The sequence below is a fragment of the Salarias fasciatus genome, unplaced genomic scaffold (assembly GCF_902148845.1).
Source record: "Salarias fasciatus unplaced genomic scaffold, fSalaFa1.1, whole genome shotgun sequence".
Taxonomy (NCBI): Eukaryota; Metazoa; Chordata; class Actinopteri; order Blenniiformes; family Blenniidae; genus Salarias; species Salarias fasciatus.
The window spans coordinates 30,982-55,070 of record NW_021941396.1 but is presented as its reverse complement, the minus strand read 5'-3'; the positions used below and the strand labels follow the sequence as shown (position 1 = coordinate 55,070).

Below are 24,089 nucleotides of genomic sequence, written 5' to 3'. Positions count from 1 at the left end.
CTCTGCTGCACCATAGCTATCTCTTGGAGGCTTGACAGATGTTTGATGACTCTGCTGCGTTGATCACCATCAGTTTAAAGTTGGTATCATCACTTCGCCTCTGTTGTTTGCTCAGTTGTCCAGAGTCTGAGCCCTTTGTTCCAGATGATCCGCCATTTTTCAACAGATCATTTGGCCTCATTTCATCGCTCCACTCGCTCTCTGGTCAGTGATTCTTTGGCTCCATCTAGCGGCACAGATGCATATTGACCATCTACCGTAAGTCTGCGATTATAACACCACCCCACTTTTGAGGATGCAACTTCTGGAAAAAAACATTGTCTTATATTCAGGCCAATACGGTAAGTCATCGCCCAGCAAGGAGTCCGGTGGAAGGCCGAAGCCTGGGGTCCAGTCTGAGGACGGACTGTCTGCACGGAAGTGTGTCTCACTGTGGGGCTGTGGGACCAGCGGGGCACTCGTCCTACCACCGGACCGGACGCACTGGGATCGTTAGATCAGTGAGACAGAGGCCAGATTGACGTGACAGTGAGGGACACCACTCCGGATGATAGAATACAGGACAGACACCGTCAGATGGAATAGCTGTGTGGAACAGCCACCGGACAGGAGCTGGTGGGACAGGAGCCGGTGTGGGACAGGAGTAGAAGCGGTAAGCCAGTTGTTGGAAGTGGTTTATCCTGATGATCGTGATAAAGTCCTTATCCAGGTTTGTTAGGCATCAGAACAAGGCAGATAGAGCGTGATCACGAACCAGGGTAGAGATGACAGTGTCAGAACTTAATGGCATCACAGACGGAGCGGCAGCCAACACGCGCCAGCGTCTGCCATCTTGGAGTTTAACTAGTGTAGGACTAGTTAAACTCTGGTACAGGACTGGTTAAACTCTGGTGCAGGACTGGTTAAACTCTGGTGCAGGACTAATTAAGGTTGGTTTGTCAGGCAGGTCCATAATGTCTGTGAGGTTAATCAGGGCATTGTTAAAATCAGGATCCTCATACTGAAGGGAGAATTTGTACAGAAGACCCAGCTTCTCCTCAAGCTGTTCAATAAGTGAGTCAAGTGTCTGTGGTTTCCGAGGGAGGGTAACTTTCCTAATGTCGCTGTCATGGACAATTATCCTTAGTGTAGTCCTCATCTCCATTGTTGGTTGTGATTCTACAGGGGATTTAAAAAAACAAAAAAAATCAGTTACTCCTTGACACCTGACATCAAAATCTTCAGTATCCAATCAGCACAAAATATAATGTCTAAGGGTAACAAATGTTCTGCCCCTGATTTTGTAGGGCACCAAGGGAAATGGATCATTCAGGTCACAGAGCATGCTGAGTGACATTGATGACACATGACTGCAGAGCTCATAAGAACGCAGATGCTCATTATACCATGATGTTACATGTTTGCACAGAAACAAAACATCACTGTTAATGACAAGGATGTTGTGAATTTGCCTAAACTCAGGTAGGCATGAACAAGCACCAACAGACACAATCATATCTGGACTGTATTTGATGCTATCAATGGTCACAGATGATGCAACAAGGACAGTGTTCTGAGATGCATACTTTTCTTTCAACACAATCTGAATATTCTCAGGTAAAGATGAAACCAAAGAAAGTGTCACCTTGTCCATTTGAATTTATGGCTTGAAAAATGAGGAGGAGTCCACATGGTATGCCATCATTCTCTGATGTCGGACAGCCAGAGTTTGTGGGACATTTTTGAAGTTTTTTGTGTTGTGAATGACTTGTTTGAAGAACTTATGCTTTCCTTCAAAGCGCATTGTCCACATATCTCTGAGCGGCCCATACATCCTCATCAGCTGTGGATAATGTTCCACAAAGTGGTGCTTTGGGCACAATGTGAAGTGAGGAAATACTGTTAAAAGTAAACCTCTGTGCTCTGAGATCTTGACATCAAGATAGTCAAGAGAATCTTCTGTTAGTCTTAATGATACTGACAGTTCTAAGATGTCCTTCAAAAGCATTAAAATTTCCCATGTTGGATCATTCTCTGGGACATCAAAACCAATCATGAGTGGAGGAAGTCTTGTGAGTGCCCAGTTTTCGTGGCCGTTACCGCCAATCGTACCTCTTGAGGCAAATGTGGCTGGAATCATCTGATGCTGATCAGTCCTGTCAGTCAATTTGTAGGGAAAATGTTTTATGACTCTGTTTAAGGACTCAAGGGTGATGTATTTCTTGGAGATCAAGTCATGAATACACAATGACATCTCAATAGGGATGATACCTTCCAAGAGGTCATGCATTATGTCAGGTGGAAACCCTGTGACAGTGTGGAAATGTTCCAAATTGTCATTTAAAACGCAAGGACCTTTCACACCATACTCTTTCACAAGATTTGGATTCTCTAACACTTCAGAAACTTGCCTGTCATGATCCTGGCTGGTTCTGCACTCAAATGCTCCTGATCGGACCTCTTTTTGCTGAATGTCACTCCTCTTTACCATGCAGAATCGGCATGGGTGCTGCACTCCAAAACTCTCCTGAAAACCAGCAAAAGAATGAGCACCTAAGTTATCGGCTGACACATAGAGCACAGTTCCTTTCACACACTCGCCCAACTGCTCAACATAAACACCGTGTTTTTCAAGAGTGACCAGGTCTTGAAGAAGTGGGTGAAGGACAGCTGCATAGCCATGCTGTTTGATTGCACTGGCTCTGCATAATATTGCTAGCTGAATAGAGTGAAGACAGGAGCAATGTTTAGAGGGAAGATTGGCAAGAACCCAATAAATACCACACAGTTTGCGTTTCTTTTTGGAAGTGCCCAGAGGATTGGCTATCTCAAACTCACTGGGTCTGGGTTCCTCCATTAATCAGTGGAGCAGCTGTTTTGTTTGATGCCCAATTAGAATTCACCCATTGGATCCAGGCTGTCTCAATGGATCAGCTGATTGATGTTCTGTCTGCGATCCCTCAAGCATGGCTCTAGTCCACCTCAGAGACCACCTCTTGATCCAGGGTTCTGGTGTTCTGACTTTTTGGTCTCCCACAGTGGAAAGAGAGAGAGGGGGGGGGGGGGGGGGGAGAGATAATTTTATTTCCATTGAAGTGGACACAGGTTCACAGATTTATACAATAAATCCACGACTAATTTTCCCAACATCACCTTACAGAACAGTTACATAATAGTTGAGAGATAGATAGAGAGAGAGAGAGAGAGAGAGAGAGGGAGAGAGAGAGAGAGGGTGAACAGGCGCGACCCCTAACTGTAAGCTTTATTGAACAGAAAGGTCTCCATCCTGGTCTTAAAGCAGAGACTGAGTCAGCCTCCCTTCCAGACTCTGGGAGCTGGTTCCACAGAACAGGAGCCTGATAGCTAAAGGCTCTGCCTCCTGTTCTACTGTTAGAGAACCAGGAACCTCCAGCAGACCAGCACTCTGAGAAGGAAGCTTTCTCCTGGGACAGTCTGGGACTAACAGCTGTTTAAGATCTGATGGTTCCTGGTTGTTCAGGGCTTTATAGGTTCAGAGGAGGATTTTGAATTCTATTCTAGATTTAACAGGAAGCAGTGAAGGGAAGTTGATATTGGGCTGATATGATCTCTCCTACTGGTTCTTGTGAGAACTCTTGCTGCAGCGTTTTGAACCAGTTGGAGACTTTTTAGGCAGTTATTGGTTCCTGATAACAGGAGTTCCAGTAGTCTACTCTGGAGGAACAAATGATGGATTCATTTCTCAGCATGGCTTTGAGTCAGCATGTTCCTGATTTTAGAAATATTAACAGGTGAAAGAAGGAGGTCCTGCAGACCTGTTTAATGTGGGAGTTAAAGGTCAAAGGTCACTCCCAGGTTCCTCACAGTGTTACTGGGAGTTAAAGCAACACCATCTGGGGTCAATATTTGATTAGATCATTTTTCTCTCAGGTGTTTTGGGCCAAATAAAATAAATTCTGTTTTGTCTGAATTTAGGAGGAGAACATTATGACTCATCCAAGTTTTTATGTCATTAAGACAAGCCTCTAGTTTGACAAGTTGATCGGTGTCGTCTGGTTTCAGGGAGAGGTAGATCTTTGGATCATCTGCATAACAGTGGAAGTTAATGGAGTGTTTCCTGATGATGTTCCTACAGGAAGCATGTATAATGTGAAGAGTATAGGTCTTAAAACAGAACCCTGTGGGACTCCATATTTAACTTTGATCCGGGCTGAAGAGTCGTCATTAACATGAACAAAGTGGAACCTGTCTGTTAAATATGATTGAAACCAGTTTAATGCTAAACCTTTAATCCCAACAGTATATTCTAGTCTCTGTAGTAGAATATCATGATCAACAGTGTGGAATGCAGCACTGAGATCTAACAGGACCAGAACAGAGACCAGAACAGAGACCAGTCCTCTATCTGAGGCTGTGAGAAGATCATTAGTGACTTTTACCAGAGCTGTCTCTGTACTGTGATGAGCTCTGAAACCTGATTGAAAAGACTCTGATAGGTCATTGTTATATAAATGGTCACAGAGCTGACTCCAACAGCTTTCTCTAGGATTTTAGAAATAAAGGGAAGGTTGGATATTGGTCTGTAACTTGTTAGAACATCTGGATCAAGGGTGGCTTTAGAGGAGAGGTTTAATAACAGAACCTTAATGGCCTGTGGAACATAGCCTGTTACTAAAGATAAGTTGATCTGATCTCATATTGATGTACTGATCAGGGGGAAAATGTCTTTAAACAGTCTGGTTGGGATTGGATCTAATGTACAAGTTGTAGGTTTAGATGAGGAACTCAGAGTTCAGTAGGATGGAAGCTCAGTATGTCATCATCCGGACGGACGTGACGTAATTAGCACAGCAGGCCACTAGTGGATGCAAACTAGTTGAGCGTGCAAGAAGGAAGTGGCCTGGTCTGAAAGAAACCGAAAGCAGGAGCGTCAACCGAAACTTACAGGTACTCTCCCTGTTCATTCTACACAACCGTGCAATTCACTCACCCGTCACCTTCTCTTCTCCACGTCGCTGTGGCATCGGGACCGAGGCGAACGAGGCATCAGGCTGGAATCCGACCACCGGGCTCGGCGCGGCTACCGGAGATGGGCCTCGCTCGCTAGCTGCACGGCTAATGTCATCTGCAGGAGCGCCGGCCTCACTGACCTGCCCGCCATCCACAACCCCGAGGCCACGAAGCTGGACGTGGATCCTTATTAACCAAAGCCGCTGCTACATTTTGACAGAAGGAGCTCTCAGGACGATCCGATCGTCGGTCCCGCGGCAGCTAACGACCACCAGGCTGTTAGCCTGCGGCAGCTACATCAGCAGCGTCGGACCCGCGGCAGCAATCAACCACCAGGCTGCTCGCCCCCGGCCCTGCGGCGGCTGCATCGGCAGTACATTTACAGCAACGGAACCGTGGAAGTTAAACGTCCACCAGGCTGCTGATATTCACAAACAAAGTAAGACAAAATGCCTCCTTCAAAAAACTTTGAGAAGATAGAAGGAGATATAGAGGACATTAAAAGAACCTTGAACACATTTTCAAACAAAATGTCAAGCATAGATGAACTAATTGTGGAAATTAAAAGTTTAAAAAAACTTGAATGAAAAGGATGAAATCATAACGCAGCTCCAACAACGGGTGGAAGATCTGGAACAATACTCAAGGAAAGACGACGTTCTGATATCCGGACTAGACACAAGACATCGTTCTTACGCCAGAGTTGTGAACTGCCATCGGAGAAGATGCTCCAACTGAGGAACTGCACACCCTAGAACATCAAGTGTTACAATTCTTCCAAAGACAAGGTATCAACATCCAACACAACTCCATCTCGGCTTGTCACACAATCCCACAAAGAAATAGTAAGAGTAAACCATCGATTGTTGTACGTTTTGTAAACAGGAAACACAAAACAGAGCTGATGAAACAAGGAAAGAAACTGAAAGGTACGAATGTCTATATAAATGATCATTTGACCAAAAGAAATGCTGAGATTGCAAAAGAAGCAAGACTGCTTAGAAAACAAAATCACATAGTAGCAACATGGGTTTGGAACTGTAAGATATGGATAAAGCAAAAAGAAGGAACAAATGCTGTGCAAGTAAAAAGCATAAAAGATCTCGAAAAGTACAAACAATCATAATTATTGGTCAAGAAAAGTTGCATTTGTAATGACCTCGAAACACAGCAAGATGTGAGTTGAAAAACAATCAAACTAAAAACATACACATATATATAACATATGGATCAGGAAAACAAAATATACGACATAGACATAAGTCAAGTCAAGTCAGCTTTATTTATAGAGCACATTTACAAACGGCTTAGCCGCATCAAAGTGCTTCACATAGTGCAAAAAAAAAAGACATTAAAAGTGCATAAAATTCATAAAAAGAATCAGAAAAGCAAACTAAGACCTAGTTGAAGGCCAGCGAAAAGAGGTACGTCTTCAAGTGAGATTTGAAAATCCCTACGGACTCGGCTGCTCGGATGTGGGGGGGAAGGGAGTTCCAGAGTCGAGGGGCCGCTATAGAAAAAGCTCTGTCTCCCCTAGTTTTCAACCTCGACCTGGGGATGACAAGAAGGCGGTGGTCAGCCGACTGTAGCGCTCTGGTCGGGGTGAAAGGGAGGAGAAGATCAGCCAGGTACGGTGGGGCAAGGTGGTGCAGAGATTTAAAAACTGTTAAGAGAATTTTAAAATCAATGCGGTAGCGGATGGGGAGCCAGTGGAGGGAAGCAAGAACCGGAGTAATGTGATCGTGTTTTCTTGTGCAGGTGAGGAGTCGAGCGGCCGCATTCTGAACTAACTGCAGGCGGTGAAGTTGGGCTTTTCCTATGCTGGTGTATAGACTATTGCAGTAATCCAGGTGGGATGTGACAAAGGCGTGGAGGGCCTGCTCTAACCCTGCCTGGGGAAGGTACGCATAAGAGTAGATGAAAATATATTTAACATTACAAACAAATGTGAATACTACAACGAAGAGGCTCTTAACACAGCAAAAAGTGAAGATAATACGCTATCCATTATACATCTAAATGCTCGAAGCATGTACAATAAATTTACAAAAATTCAAGACTACTTAAATGGGTTTAAAACGAAATTCAGTATTGTTGCAATAACGGAAACATGGCTTAAAGATTATATGATGACCGAGTTTCAAATGGAGGGTTATTCCCTCTTCTCACTAAACAGGAAAGACAAAAGAGGAGTAGGAGTTGCGCTGTACATCAGTACAAAGCTAAAATCCAAAATTATAAATGAGATGACAGTATTGGAGGATGAAATGGAAAAGATAACAGTGGAAATAATGTCTAATACAGAAAAAAATATATTGGTAAGTTGTGTTTATAGACCACCTGAGTCATGTATGCAATTGTTCATTGATAAAATGACGGACAATTTGGAAAGGACACAATATAAGAAACAAGTGATTTGTGGAGATTTTAATATAAATTTTGAAAATGTGACAGACTCAAGAACAACAGATTTCCTAAATTCAATGAACAGTTTGGGTCTCTTTCCATTAATAACAAGACCAACGAGAATAACAACACACAGTGCCACTACAATTGACAACATCTTAACAAATGTAGAGAATATTATAGTAAGAGGAATCTTAACGACTGATATTAGTGATCATCTGCCTATCTTTACAGAACTGAAATACAATCAGAAAGTGGTACACAATAACACATTTAAACAAATTAGAAATAGATCATTAAAGGCACTGGGGGAACTAAATGATGATTTCAATAAACAGAAATGGGATACAGTATACGTAGAAGATGTCAACTTGGCTTACAATTCTTTTATAGAAATTGTGACAAGGTTGTATAATAAAAATTGCAAAATAATATAAGGACAAAATAAGAGATCAACCATGGATAACAAAAGGGATAAAAAATGCTTGCAAAAAGAAAACTAATTTATACAGACATTTCCTTAAAACGCAAACAAAAGAGGCAGAAAACCGTTACAAGAAATATAAAAATAAATTACTGTGGATCATCAAAAACTGGAAAAAAGATTACTATAGTGAAAAATTAAATGAAACCAAGAACAATACAAAGGCAACATGGGGAATAATAAATAGCGTCACAAAGAGTGATAAAGTTAAGAATTTGTACCCTGAATATTTTACAAAGGAAGATCTTGAAATAACAGAACCAAAGAAAATTGTTAACAAGTTTTGTAAATATTTTGTAAGTGTGGGGACTAATATTGCCAAAAAAATTCCACAAACAACAAATGCAAGGGACAACATGGACATTGATAACGTAAATAGTATTTTTATTGTGAACGTAGAAAAAGATGAGATTGTGGTGGATCCACTTTGTGAGGGAGAAGAGACATTCACCAAAGAGGGATTGTACCTTTAAGAGGGGAGGAGTTCTGGGGTGATTAGTGGTTATGTGTTTCAGCTGTTGTGTGCTTTTAAAGGTGAGGTGTTTCAGTGAGTTTGTTAGTGGAATAAAGCAATGGAAGTTTTCAGTTCACCTACGTCCCCCGTCTCATTGCTTCAACTCCACATTGGTGACCCCGATGTGAGCGAACTATGTCCGATCACGAAGCCGTCCCTGGAACTCTGATGAAGGTCGCTGCCACCGTCGCTGCCACCGACGCTGCCACCGGCGCTAACCACTCAGCACGGTGGCTGAGTGGTTAGCGCTCTTGCCTCACAGCAAGAAGGTCCCAGGTTCAATCCCCGTGCGGGCCTTTCTGTGTGGAGTTTGCATGTTCCTCCCCGTGTCTGGATGGGTTTCCTCCGGGATCTCCGGTTTCCCCCGTCAACCGATAACATGCACCATAGGTCAATCCTCCAGTCAGGTGATTCTGACCATTAACCTGACTCCACATCTGGAGATGGGTCCCCGGGCGCTCCCCGCAGCTGCCCACTGCTCCATACGGAATGCTTCAGTGGCATCGATGGATGGGTTAAATGCAGAGAACAAAATTTCGTTGTACATTCACTGTATAATGACCAATAAAGTACCTTACCTTACCTTACCGAAACAGTTAGCAGTAATGCTAATACCATCTATGCTGCGGCAGTCAAGCGACCCGACTTTTGGCAGCATAACCCACGGCCGTGGTTCCAGCATATTGAAGCACAATTCCAGCTGCGGGGGATTACACAGGATGCAACAAAATATTTCCACGTGGTGGCAGCATTGGATGCTTCCACCACGGAGCGCGCCATGATGCTGCTGGAACCGCCACCAGCAACCGGCAGGTACGAGGCGTTAAAGACATTCCTTCTGGGGCTGTACGAACTGTCAAAGTTGGAGAAGGCTGACCGCCTGCTTTCTCTCAACGGCCTGGGTGACGGCAAGCCATCGGAGTTAATGGAGAAGATGTTGGCTATATTAGGATCGGCTGATCCCTCATTCCTCTTCACGCATATTTTCCTGCGTCAACTCCTGGCGCCTGTCCGTACGGCATTGGCCAGTTCCCCGCTGTCCTCCGGTAAGAGCTACCATGCTCTGGCAGCAGAAGCGGACAGGGTTTTCCTGGCTAACCGCCAACAGTTTGTCCATGCCCTGCTGCCTCACCAGGACATCCCTGCACCGCTTATGGAGAACTGTGCAGACACCGCGGCTGCAGTGACAGCTCGCCGCCAACCCGATGAAGGCCTCTGTTATTACCATGCCAGGTTTGGAGCCAAGGCCAAACAATGCCGCAAGCCCTGCAGTTTCAAGGTTCGGGGAAACGCCGGGGCTGGCACTCGCTAGCAGCTCTGGGTGCCGGCAGTGGTTGCAAGCTGCTGTTTATCACAGACTCATTGTCCGGCCGGCGGCTGCTGGTCGACTCCGGCGCGCAGCGCAGCATCCTGCCAGCTCAGACTGTGGACTCCATGGCCGGTGGACACGGACCACAGATGGACGCAGCTAACGGGACGCCCATCCGCACGTACAACACCAGGTCGGTGGATATGTGTTTTGCCGGACGCCGTTTTAGCTGGGAATTTGTTATGGCCGCTGTGTCCATGCCGCTCCTGGGCGCAGACTTCCTCTGTGGTTTCAACCTGCTCGTGGATGTTAAGAACTGTCGCCTGATAGACGCTGTCTCTTTTGCTTCGTACCCATGCACGCTTGGGGGAGCGGGAGCACTCTGACTGTCTAATACACTTGTCGCCGGGGACCAGTACGAACGCCTGCTAGCCCGCTTTCCCGACCTAACCACACCGACCTTCTCATCCACCGTAGCTAAACATGGCGTGGAGCACCATATTACCACCGTGGGCTCTCCAGTCTACACCAGGGCCAGGCGTCTTGACTCTGCCAAGCTTGCCATCGCCAAGAAGGAGTTTTCTACTATGGTGCGCTTGGGCATTGTGCGCCGCTCGAACAGCCCGTGGGCTTCCCCCCTGCATATGGTGACTAAGGCTGATGGTGGATGGCGGCCGTGCAGTGATTTTCGTCGCCTGAACAACGCCACTACCCCGGCCTGCTACCACGTTCCGCATATACAGGACTTTTCTGCCCACCTGGCGGGGGCCGTCATTTTTTCCAAGGTGGACCTGGTTCGTGGTTACCACCAGGTGCCGGTCCACCCAGCGGATGTGCCAAAAACAGCTGTGATCACGCCCTTTGGACTTTTCGAGTTCTTACGCATGCTGTTTGGCCTTAAAGGCGCGGCACAGACTTTTCAGCGCCTTATGGACTCTGTGCTACGAGACATGCCATTTTTGTTCGTGTACTTGGACAACATCCTCATGGCCAGCGCTTCCCCAGAGGAGCACATGACGCACCTGCAGCAGCTGTTCCAGCGGCTCACTGACCATGGCCTCATCATCAACCCGACTAAGTGCCAGTTTGGTCTGTCCTCCATCAACTTTCTCGGACACCACGTTACGCCGCAGGGAGCCGTTCCCCTTCCTGCCAGGGTGGAGGCAGTCACCGCTTTCCCCCACCCCCGCACTGTGCAGTCCCTGATGGAGTTCAACGGCATGGTGAACTTTTATAACCGCTTCATTCCCCACGCCGCCCAACTTATGCGCCCACTGTATGCAGCTCTGCGGGGTAAAGTGCCTAGGGACGTGTTGGACTGGTCCACGGAAATGGACGAGGCTTTCAGTGCTGCCAAGACTGCGCTGGCAGGCGCTGCTCTGTTGGCGCACCCCTCTTCCACTGCTCCAGTTGCACTCATAATAGACGCCTCTGATTATGCCGTGGGGGCGGTGTGCGAGCAGTGGGTGGGCGGAGTCTGGCAGCCTTTGGCTTTCTTCTCCAGGCAGCTCCGGGACAACGAAAGCAAGTACAGCACCTTCGACAGAGAGCTGCTGGCCCTTTTTCTTGCCACTAGACATTTTCGGTTTCTGTTGGAGGGTCGGCGGTTCACTGCCTTCGTGGATCACAAGCCGCTGACTTTCTCCATGGCTAAGGCCTCGGAGCCGTGGTCCGGCCATCAGCAGCGGCAGCTTTCCACGATCTCTGAGTTCACCACTGACATCCGGCACTTGTCCGGCAAGAACAACTTTGTCGCCGACTGCCTTTCTCGGGCGGTTGTGGGCTCTGTCCACCTGGGGTTGGACTATGCTGCCATGGCGGTGGACCAGGCCGCGGATTCCGAAGTCCAGGCCTACCGTTCGGCCCCTACAGCACTGCGGCTGGCCGACATGGCATTCGGTGTGGCCAACACCACTCTCCTCTGTGACACCTCCACCGGTTGTCCGCGCCCTCTGGTGCCTGCTGCTTGGCGCCGTCGAATTTTCGACGCCATCCACGGTCTTTCCCACCCGGGTGGGATGGCCTCGGTTAAGCTGGTGGGCGGCAAGTTTGTTTGGCCCGGCCTCCGGAAAGACGTTAGAGCTTGGGCGGGCTCATGCGTGCCGTGCCAGTGTGCAAAGGTGCACCGTCATACCAAAGCCTCTTTGGCACCCTTCGTGGTGCCCGAGAGACGGTTCGACCATGTGAATGTGGACCTGGTGGGCCCTCTGCCCTCCTCCCATGGATACACTCACTTGCTCACGATGGTGGATAGGACGACCAGATGGCCCGAAGCTGTCCCCCTCTCTTCCACCACAGCAGCGGACATCGCCCGGGCGTTCATTGGGTGCTGGGTGGCCCGTTTTGGCACGCCTGGTGACATCACAAGTGACCGGGGGCCCCAGTTCACATCAGAGCTCTGGACTGCAGTCGCTGACCACCTGGAGGTGCAGATTCACCGCACTATGGCGTACAATCCGCAGGGCAATGGACTGTGTGAGCGTTTTCATCGGGACATGAAAGCCGCTCTTCGGGCCGGTCTTACGGACAGTAACTGGATTGACCGCCTTCCGTGGGTCATGCTTGGCCTCCGCTCTGCCCCCAAGGAGGACCTCAAGGCCTCGTTCGCCGAGTTGGTATACGGTCAGCCTCTACGGGTCCCCGGGGAATTTCTTCCAGACACCACGGCTCCCTGGTCAGCCACTTCCCATCGTGCGGTGTCTCGGGCCGCCGCCGACGCCTTTGTTCCTGTTCCGACGTCACACCACTGTTTGCCTCAGTCCTATGTGCCCAAAGACCTGCCAACTGCGAAGTACGTTTTCATCAGGCACGATGGTCATCGGACTCCGCTGCAGCCCCCCTACGACGGACCCTTCCGCGTTCTGGAGGCGGGGGCTAAGAACTTTGTTGTGGACATGGACGGTAGGCCAGAGCGGGTCACTGTAGACCATCTCAAACCTGCTCATATGGGCATGGAGGAGCCGGTTCAGTTGGCCCTTCCCCCGTGGCAGGGGCGCCCGCCGGTTTTGGACCGGGCCCCTTCGCCGGTCGGGCCGCCGACCTCCGGTGGCACCATTCCGCCAAAGCGTACTCGTTTCCCACGACGTTGACGGTTTCTTTGGTTTTGGTGAATTCTGGGGGGGCCTGGTGTGGTGGATCCACTTTGTGAGGGAGAAGAGACATTCACCAAAGAGGGCTTGTACCTTTAAGAGGGGAGGAGTTCTGGGGTGATTAGTGGTTATGTGTTTCAGCTGTTGTGTGCTTTTAAAGGTGAGGTGTTTCAGTGAGTTTGTTAGTGGAATAAAGCAAGGACAGTTTTCAGTTCACCTACGTCCCCCGTCTCATTGCTTCAACTCCACAAGATAAGAAAAATAGTGAAGAACTTTGGAAATAAAAGATCAACTGACTGTGAGGGATTAGACATGTTGATTATAAAGAATATTCTTGAGTCAGTCATTGAACCACTCACATACATTTGTAATATATCTTTGAGAACCGGAACTTTTCCTGAAAAAATGAAAATAGCCAAAGTTGTTCCTCTTTTTAAAAATGGGGATAAACATGCATTCTCAAATTACAGGCCAGTGTCACTGCTTCCACAATTTTCAAAAATTTTAGAAAAGATCTTTGCATCAAGAATAAACGAATTCATACACAAGGAAAATCTCTTAATTAACAATCAGTACGGTTTCAGGGCAAATCACTCAACAGCAATGGCAATAATGGAATTAACAGAGAAAATAGCAAGAGAAATTGACAATAAAAAATTTTTTGTAAGTATATTCATTGACTTACAAAAAGCTTTTGACATGATAAACCACTCACGGTTGCTCTGGAAACTTGAAAAATATGGGATCAGAGGGATTGCGCATAAATGGATAATTAGTTATTTAGAAAATAGAAAACAGTATGTTCAAATTAATGAAATAAAATCAGACTTGTGTGATATAAATTGCGGGGTACCTCAAGGTTCGATTCTTGGTCCGTTATTGTTTATACTATATATGAATGATTTATCTAAAGCTTCGGAAGTATTACAGAGTATTTTGTTTGCTGACGACACAACACTATTTTATTCGGGAAAAAACTTAAAGGAGGTAATAGAAGTAGTTAATATAGAACTCAAAAAGATAGAACAGTGGTTTGATGGCAACAAATTAGTTTTAAATGTTAAAAAAACTAATTTTATATTGTTTAATGATAGAGGAAATAATATAGATATATCAATTAAGATAGATGGGATGGAAATTCAAAGGGTACAGGAAACAAGATTTTTAGGTGTTATTATTGATAAAGACCTTAGCTGGAAGTCACATATAAATTATATTAGAAATAAAATAGCTAAATCCATTGCAGTATTATATAGAGTAAAATCAGTTTTAAATCAGTCAGCATTAATTAACTTATATAAATCACTAATTATTCCATACCTAACTTATTGTGTGGAAATTTGGGGGACAACCTGTAAAACTTATACACAACCTCTGTTCATTTTACAAAAAAAGGCTCTGAAAATTATAAATGATAATAGAAAGACAGACCCATCAAACCCATTATTCATTAAGTATAATACTTTAAAATTTGATGATATAGTTGACTATAAAATACTACAGATATTATATAAAGCTAATAGGAACCTGTTACCTGAAAAAATTCAAGAAAGATTCGAAAAAAGGGGAAGCTGTTATAATCTAAAGGGGATTGATATTTTTAAAAAACCCAGATTCAGAACAAAAATAATGGAACGCACTGTGACTGTTAAGGGAACCAATCTGTGGAATGCACTTCAGAAAGAAGTAAAAGGACTGCAAACAATCGCAGCATTTAAAAGAAATTTCAAAACTACATTACTGAGGAGTTATGCAGTGTTGGACACATGAGATGTGTGTCCAACACTGCAAAATTCTATTCTGACAGAATGGAGTTGGTCTCGGAATTTCAAAGACAGATAACGAATGAAATTGTAGACAGAGTATAAGTGGCTGGAAAATGGAGAGGTAGATAGAGGGGAAAAGGGGGGGAAAAAAAAGAAAAAAAATTAATAGGTGTGTGTAACTGAGGTAAAATCAGGTGAAAAAGATGGTGTTTGTAAAGGCTGGGAAAACATGATATGATGAAAGAAGGGGCAGACATTATAAGTTATTCTTCTTTCTGCTCCTTTTTCATTCATTGTTGTATTATTTTCTCTTTTTGTATATATTTTGTATTATCTTTTGAATGAAAATAAAACAAAAAACAAAAAACAAAACAAAACAAAAACGTGACGGACGTGACGTGACGGACGTGACGTGACGGACGGAGCTCGCATTGCCTGACAACATGGGCCCAACAAAAGCACTGACTGCCGAGGAGGGCGATGATATTAAGAAGTCGTTGGACTTTTTATCGGAAAAAATTTCTGTTGTGAAAATGCAGCAGAAAACTATTTTGAACCTGGTGGAAGAGGTGAAGGCGCTCCGGATCCAGAACGCCGAGAAGGACCGGCGTCTGGCGCACCTGGAGAGCCGAGTGGCAGAGCTGTAGCAATACACCCGGATTAACGACGTGATTGTGACCGGGCTCCGTATCAAACCACGGTCATATGCCCGGGCAGTGACCGAAGACAACGGTGGGGAGCCTGGTGAGCAGGAGGTCAGCTCCATGGAGCAACAGGTGGCTGCTTTCCTCCAGTCCAAAGGGATTGACATGGACTGGAATAACGTCGAGGCATGCCACCCTCTGACCCGGAGAGATGACGGCGACAAGCGAGCCGTCATCGTGAGGTTCGTTAACAGAAAACACAAAACCGCGCTGTTAAAACAAGGACGGAAACGGAAAGGAACCAATGTATTCATCAATGAGCATCTGACTAAACAAAACACCGACATCGCCAGAAAAGCATGTCAAATGAAAAAACAAGGAAAACTCCAGTATACATGGACATCAAACTGTAAGGTCTTTATCAAACTAAATGGAACACCAGAGCAAGCCAAAGTTCTGGTTATCAGGAACATCGATGAACTGGTTAAATATGAATGATTTTCACAATCTGGATTGCAAGGTAGGATGACTCATTCACACCATCATCATGACTCACCCATACACATCTGGAGACAACAGAGAGCTAACACAAAGGATTGCTGAGCATGGAAAATCGGAACTCAGAACTTTTCAATACACAGATCACAAACTGCTGGACCTGGAACAGGATATAGACCCGGATAATAATTTCTTTTCTAACATTAAAGACAACTGCTGCTATAACCACACCATTAAAACTGACAGCAAATTATCAATAATCCATTTCAATAGCAGAAGTATGTACACAAACTTCCGTAACATTAAAGAATATTTAAGACAGTTTATAAAACCATTTAAAATTATTGCTATATCTGAAACATGGATCAATGTTGATAAAGGACTGGATTTTGAACTGGACGGATATGAATTCTATTGGGTAAACAGAAGGAACAAGAATGGAGGAGGAGTGGCTCTGTATGTTGATCATAGCTTGAACTATAAAGTAGTGGATGATATGACGACTGCAATTGATAATTTGTTAGAATGTGTGACAATCGAGCTATGTGATGAAAAAAGCAAAAATATAATAATCAGTTGTATATACAGAGCACCGGGTTCTAGTATAGAAGCATTCAGTGACTGGATTGGGGATGTGTTTTCAAAGACAAATCAAAAAGTTGTATTCATCTGTGGTGACTTCAATATTGATTTATTGAATCCAAATAAGCACCCAATGATCTATGAATTTATCAATACCATGTACAGCTTTAGTTTACATCCAAACATCACTAGACCTAGTAGAATCACATCCCACTCTGCTACTTTAATAGACAACATATTCACAAATGATATTGAGAATAATACAGTTAGTGGACTACTAATTAACGACATTAGTGATCACCTACCAGTTTTCAGTTTATAATAGTAGTTATTATAGAGATCGATCAGAAAAAAAACCAAAATATAGACGAGTGAGGACGGAAGAGAGTATGAATAAGCTGAAGAGGGATTTACTGGTGCAAGATTGGGGTTATGTATATAATGAAAACAACGTTGACTGTGCATATGAAACCTTTTTGAAAATATTTATATCATTATATGATAAAAATTGTCCAGTTAAACAATACCATAGTAAACAAAGATACAAAGATCGACCCTGGCTAACAAAGGGACTACAAAATGCCTGTAAAAAGAAAAATGCACTGTATAAAGAATTTATAAAACAGAGAACTAAAGAGACAGAAGATAAACATAAAAAATATAAAAACAAGTTAACCAATATTACACGGGTATGTAGGAAGGAATATTACAGTAACATACTACAAAATAACAGAAATAATATTAAAGGAATATGGGATATATTAAATAATATTAAAAATGGCACTAAGCAACAGAGCTACCCTCAATACTTTATTGATAATAGTGTTAGAATAGATAATAAGAATGAGGTGGTCAACGGCTTTAATAATTTTTTTGTGAATGTTGGACCAAATCTGTCAGAGAAAATTCCAGATTTGTTGTTGTCAGAAGAGTGGATTGATAAACTTATAGAAAGAAATCCCTGTTCAATGTTCCTCACAGCAGTAAATGAAAATGAAATATTAGATGCTGTAAATGCTTGTAAATGGAAAACATCTACTGACTCAAATGAAATCGACATGACAGTTGTAAAAAAGGTCATTGAGGGGATTTGTACACCACTAGCATACATATTTAATTTATCATTTCAAACTGGTAAATTTCCTGATCAAATGAAAATAGCTAAAGTTGTGCCGCTTTATAAGACTGGGGACAAACACAACTACACAAATTACAGACCTGTTTCATTGCTCCCACAATTTTCCAAAATTCTTGAAAAATTATTTAATAGTAGATTAGACAGGTTTATAAACAAACACAAATTACTTTCTAATAGTCAATATGGATTTAGAGCGAATAATTCTACGTCACTGACACTAATAGAATCAGTTGAGGAAATCACAAACGCTATCGATGACAAACTGCACTCAGTTGGAATTTTCATAGATCTTAAGAAGCCTTTTGACACAATCAATCATAACATATTACTCAGTAAACTGGAACGGTATGGGATTAGGGGGTTGGTTTTGCAATGGGTGAAAAGTTATTTAAGTACTAGAAAACAATTTGTGAAGTTGGGTGAAAATTCATCATCATGCTTGGACATTGCTTGTGGCGTCCCTCAAGGGTCAGTACTAGGTCCAAAACTGTTTATACTTTACATTAATGATATATGTAAAGTTTCAGAAGAGTTGAAGTTGGTTTTATTTGCAGATGACGCAAATATATTTCTTTCTGGGGGGGATTTACAAGACTTAGTTGACAGGGTTAATACTGAAATGTGTAAACTGAAAACATGGTTTGACAGTAACAAATTATCATTAAACTATGTAAAACTAAATTTATGTTATTCAGTAACTGTAATAAGAATAATCAAGTACAGCTAAGTGTGGATGGTGTGAATATTGAAAGGGTGTTTGAAAATAAGTTTCTTGGTGTAATGATTGATCATAAAATGAACTGGAAATCGCATATCAAGTATGTACACACTAAGATATCAAGAAGTATTTCTGTTCTGAGCAAAGTCAAACATTTTCTGGACCACAAATCACTCCACATTCTCTACTGTTCACTGGTTTTACCATATTTACATTACTGTGCAGAGGTCTGGGGTAACACTTACAAATGTTCAATAAAATCATGATCCATACTACAAAAAAGAGCAATAAGGATAATTCATAATGCCGGCTACAGAGAGCACACAAATACACTATTCTTAAAATCCAAAATATTAAAATTCACTGACCTGGTTCACTTTCTCACAGCACAAATCATGTACAAAGCAAACAATAATCTACTTCCTGAAAATATTCAAAAAATTCTTTTTAACAGAGAGGGGGGTTATAATCTGAGGGGGAAGTTGAACTTCAAATACCAGCGAGCACGTACAACATTAAAAAGTTTTTGTGTTTCAGTCAGTGGAGTGAGGTCATGGAACAGGTTGGGGGTGGAGCTCAAGCAATGTCCAAGCATGACCCAGTTTAAAAAGCGGTACAAAAACATGGTTTTCACGAGGTACAGGGAGGAAGAAGGCTTATAACAGCTGTGTGTTTTCACAAATTATTTTTGTCTGTCTTTTTTTCTTTATTTTTTTGCTTGGTTTCTTTTTTTATTTATCTATTTTGTTTCAGGGGTTGTTGTTTTATTCACCTAATGTCTATTTAATCTGTGACTATGTTTATTTACCTTGTTAATTTTCTTTTAAGTTAATATTGATTACGTAAATAGACGTTCAGGACACTAATTGTTCGTGGAGAGGGGGTAGGTGTAAATAAGCTCATGCTTCTTCCTACCCCTTTTCGGACATGTCGGACTCTATTAATTTGTTGGATTATTAATATTGTTTTTTTTTTCTCTGTCCTTTTTTCTCTCTACGTATATCTCAGTTTATTTGTTACATTATTTATGGCATGTTTGAAATAAATAAATCAATCAAATCAAATCAAATCAAATCAATCAGTAGCTGTGAGTCAGGTCTACTGACAGGTCTGAGGATGTGGTTGGTTGGTCTGGGACCACTTTGGGGAGAGTGCTTTCAGTTTTATCTCTAATAGTTCTGATTTTGTCATTGAAGAAGTTTATAAATCATTGCTGCTTCAGGCTGAGGGGATCTGAGGCTCAGCAGAGCTGGACTTCCTGTCAGCCTGGCTCTGGTATTAAAGAGGAACCTGGGCCTGTTCTGGTTTCTTCTATTAAGGATGAATAGTAGGCAGGTCCAGTTTTATTTAAAGGTTTTTTGTAAGTTAACAGACTATCTTTCCAGACAGTACGAAATACTTGTAGTTGTGTTAGATGCCATTTCCTCTCTAGTGTTCCATCTGATCTTTTTAATGTTCTCAGCTGTTTGTTGTACCATGGAGCTCGTCTCCTGAGGGGTCATGTGATTAACTTCAGGGGAGCAGCTGAGTCCAGTGTGGAGCAGAGTGAAGCTGCTGCTTCATCTACGACTAAATCACCCTGAGTGGGGCTGATACTGCTGCTAATGCTAATGCTAATGCTAATGCTGCTGTCCACTGGGCCAACAGATGGAGTGAAGTTAATATTGATGGATCATCTCCTTGAATTTGGTCACATTATCCTCTGACAGACATCTTCTAAGTTTCAGTTTTTTCCCAGGTCCTTTAAAACCAGCTAATATAAAGTCAAATGATAACAGGAAGTGATCAGACAGTACAGGGTTGTTAATTGGTCCATGTCAATACCGTCGGTGAGAACAAGGTGGAGGGTGAGATTAAAGTGATGAGTAGGTTTATTCCCCTTCTGAGAAAAACCAGTTGTATCAAGCAGTGAAGTGAAAGCAGTGTTCAGGCTGTCAGTGTCGACATCTACATGAATATTAAAGTCTAAACTACAATGATTTGATCTGAGCTTCAGACTAAACTGGAGAGAAAGTCTGAACATTCAGAGTGTGGAGCAGGGCGGGGGGGATACACTCCAGCCAGCAGGACTGGCTTCTGTGTTTTCCAGCTGGAGTTAGTGAGATTCAGAGTGAGACTCTGGAAGGTTTCATGCTTAGTTTCAGTTCCAGGACTGATTAGAAGTTTAGAGTTCTAGATGGACGCTGCTCCACCGCCTCGGCCAGATTCTGGGGAATATGATAGTTGACATGTTGCTTCATTTAAACTGAGATGTTCATCCTTCCTGAGCCAGGTTTCAGTGAGGTTTAATAAATCTAAATTATGATCAGTTATTAGGACACCAGTCAGCAGGATCTGGAGGAGAGGGATCGGATATTTAACAGTCCACATTTGACTCTTGTGGGTTTTTGTTCTACTGCAGGTTTAGTTTTAATTTTGATGAGGTTTTTAAGATTAACTCCTCTCCTCTGGTGAAGGTGCTGTCTGCTGGAGATAATACCAGAGAGAGGGGTGTGTGAAGAGTGGGTGGGGCTTACCGTTAGTCAGTCAGCTGGACTGACAGCTGGAGACGTCTGGACTGCTGGATGTTACCTGACAGGACGGAGTTTCCAGCCTCTGGGATGTAATCCATCGTGACGGTAGAGAGCAGGGCGCTTCCAGAAGAGGTGGAAGTTGTCGATGAAGTGAAGGTGGTGAGCTGAGCAGGATTGTTGAAGCCCGGTGTTCAAGCTGAGGAGCCTGGAGAAGCGCTCAGCACCCCGGAAGAGCGTTGGCAGGGCGCCGCTGATGGAGATCATTTTTCCGGAGCTTCGCAGGAGACTGAAAAGCTCCTTAAAATGCTTTTTGGTGAGCTCGGAGTGTCGCCGCGTCGTGTCGTTGGACCCGATGTGAACAATCACCCGGCGAACAGAGGAGGGGTGGACCGGAGGAGCTCTGGAAGTTTATCCAGGATGGTGGGGACGGTGGCGCCGGGAAAACACCGTGTGATGGCGTTAAAGAAGCGAATATTCCGCACGATGCTGGCGCCGATGATGAGTGAAGTCGGGGGGAGGAGAGGCCGAGGCGGGGGCGGGGCGATGTGGGTGTCCTGGGCCGGGGAGCGCTCTGCCGGCGCAGCAGTGCCACTGGCAGCTGCCTCGTCGCTGGGGTGGCGTTCCTGGGTCTCCCTGGGGCGGCGTTCCTGGGTCTCCCTGGGGCGGCGTTCCTGGGTCTCCAGCTGCAGCAGGCAGCTGGCCTTCATCATCCGCCGTGTCATCGCCGTCGTGCTGCGTCAGGGCGAGGCGGCGGTTGGAGAGGGGTAGTGCAGGTAAAGCCGCGGTGGGCCGAGGCTCGTGGCCTCGCACTACCGCCTCAGCCCAAAAACGGTGCTCCGGTGTGGAGCAGGAAGGAGCGCAGGGTGCTGAGGCGGCGGTGGCCATTAATGATGATATCACCATAGATTGGTCGATTGTCAGCGTCCGAGCCTTCTCCAGCAGGTCGTCCTTCTTCCTGAGCTCATTCGACAGCTGGGGGATGTCTTCTTTCAGGTCGGCAATGATCTTGTCCGCCTTAGCAGCCGGGTGGTAGGGGCGAGGTTCGTGGAGCAGCGGCGCCGCCATTGCTTGTCCATTGGTCCATTGGCCATTGATTCTGTTTTTAATCCTAATTCTTCTTCTTTCCTGGAGACTCCTGGACCTGAGGACATGAAGAGGGTTCTGGTCTTCCTCCTCCTGCAGCGTCTCACAGCAGACTCTCAGCTCTGCTGCTTTAGAGCTTTTGAGCCTCGGTCACTGCCTGAGCTCACAGCGGTTGTTGAGCCCATGATTTCAAAACCTGGTCTTTATCCGAGTCAAATTACTGGCTCGTTTCCAAAGTACCGTTTGTGCCAGAACATTCAGAGGTGTGTTTTAATGCAACTGCAGCAGTTTCCAGATGATCCTGGTGCTTTAGAGCCTGGCAGTCTGAATCCAGGGTTCACAGCTCTGGGTCTCCGGGTTTTTATCGTCTCTTTCTCATGACTGCTTCAGGTCGCCCCGTCATTTCACTGCTGCTATTCACTTGGTCGACCACTGACCTCTTCTAGCCTGCCTGAGGGACTGTGAGGGTCTCAGGGGAACCGCCATAGTGCGGTTCAGGTCCTACATGTCCCCTCACTGTCCCCTGACCTTAACTGAACACTCTTTACTCTTTACTGAACACTCTTTGTTACTGAACACTCTTTACTCTTAACTGAACACTCTTTACTCTTTACTGAGCATTCTTTGCTGAACACTTTACTGAACACACTTTACTGAACACTCTACTCTTTACTGAACACTCTTTACTCTTAACTGAGAACGTTTTAATCTTTACTGAGCAGTGTTTGTTACTGAACACTCTTTACTCTTTACGGAACACTCTTTGTTACTGAACACGCTTTACTCTTAACTGAACACTCTTTACTCTTTACGGAACACTCTTTGTTACTGAACACGCTTTACTCTTAACTGAACACTCTTTACTCTTAACTGAACACTCTTTACTCTTTACTGAACACTCTTTACTCTTAACTGAAAACTCTTTACTCTTTCCTGAACAGTCTTTGCTGAACACTCTTTACTGAATACTCTTTAGTGAACACTCTTTACTCTTTACTGAACACTCTTTACTCTTTACTAAACACTTCACTCTTTACTCTTAACTGAACACTCTACTCTTCACTCAACACTCTTTACTCTTTACTCAACACTCTTTACTCTTAACTGAATGCTCCTTACTCTTAACTGAACACTCTTTACTGAACACTCTTTGCTGAACACTCTTTGCTGAACACTTTACTGAACACTCTTTACTCCAGAGCCAGACTGAACACCAGGGGGGACAGGGCTGTCCCTGTGGTGGGTCCCAGACTCCCTCCCTACGTCCGTCCAGCCCCACCATGGAGGGTTTTAAGTCCTGTCTTCAGACTGTTCATCTCTGTAACCTTGCAGTTTTGTGCTCCTCTGTGTCTTTTATTGATTCCACTAGGTTGATCTGTTCGATTCTTTTGTTCTGTTATAGCCTTGCTTTTATTTGTCACTCTTCCCTTTAGTGTCCAGTACCGTGGAGACGTTTCTGCTGTGTAAGTGTGCTCTGTAAATGTATAGTGCGTTGGAGTGGATTGGATCTTCTAACTCTAGTGTCCAGATTATAGAGCATCTTCCTCCACCAACAGCTATATTTGAGAACATCTTCCTCTGATGGTCCTTCAGTAACTAGTTACTGCTTATCTTCTCTTCTTGGTAGAGTAAACACAGCAGCACCTCAGTAACTGTCTGGTCTGTCCTCCGTCTTGTTCCCTTCAGGTGTCTTCACCGCTCCTGTGGACGGACATTACTTCTTCAGCGCTGTCCTGACTGGCCATAGGAATGAGAAACTGGAAGCGGTCCTCTCCAAGTCCAACTACGGCATGGCCCGGGTGGACTCGGGAGGGTACCAGCCCGAGGGTCTGGAGAACAACCCGGTGGCCGAGGCCAAGGCGCCGCCTGGCTCGCTGGCTGTCTTCAGCATCGTGCTGCCGCTGCAGGCTGGAGACACGGTGTGCGTCGACCTGGTGATGGGGAAGCTGGCGCACTCTGTGGAGCCGCTCACCGTCTTCAACGGCGTCCTGCTGTACCAGGACCTGTGAGGGACGGGGGTCCTCCCCCAGGACCCGGCCCTGAATGTCTCAGTTGGTTGCTCGCTTTGACCCGGAGGAGGGGGAGGACGGGGAGGGGGTTGGGGGGGTTCATCAAGCGGCTGACCTTCTGCTTTGGGGTGTCCTGTGCGGGGCTGTGGTGCCCCCTGCAGGTTACACCCCAGTGGAGAGCTCTGGCTTCTCCAGGATGTTCGCCATGCGTCCTGTGTTTTACGTGATGAAACATATGTTCATACAAACCTCAGCTCCCCCAGGGGTCAGAGGTCAGGATGTACGGCGAAAAATGGTCTGTAGCATCAATAATGTAATCCTGGCCGTCGACGTCAAACCTGTTCTAACATTTAAATCTGGTCTTTCTA

At 44.8% G+C, this 24,089-nt stretch overlaps 1 protein-coding gene across 1 annotated transcript in view; it reads left to right on the top strand.

Annotated features, from left to right (window-relative positions):
- The window catches only part of LOC115385642 (EMILIN-1-like), a 73,514-nt gene extending 49,723 nt beyond the window's left edge, over positions 1 to 23,791 (top strand). Inside the window, exon 14 of the mRNA XM_030087710.1 lies at positions 23,399 to 23,791. Within this exon, the coding sequence (XP_029943570.1) occupies positions 23,399 to 23,721 (323 nt within the window). The 3' untranslated portion in view covers positions 23,722 to 23,791. The remainder of the gene's footprint in view (positions 1 to 23,398) is intronic.
- The last annotated feature ends 298 nt before the right edge of the window (positions 23,792 to 24,089 follow it).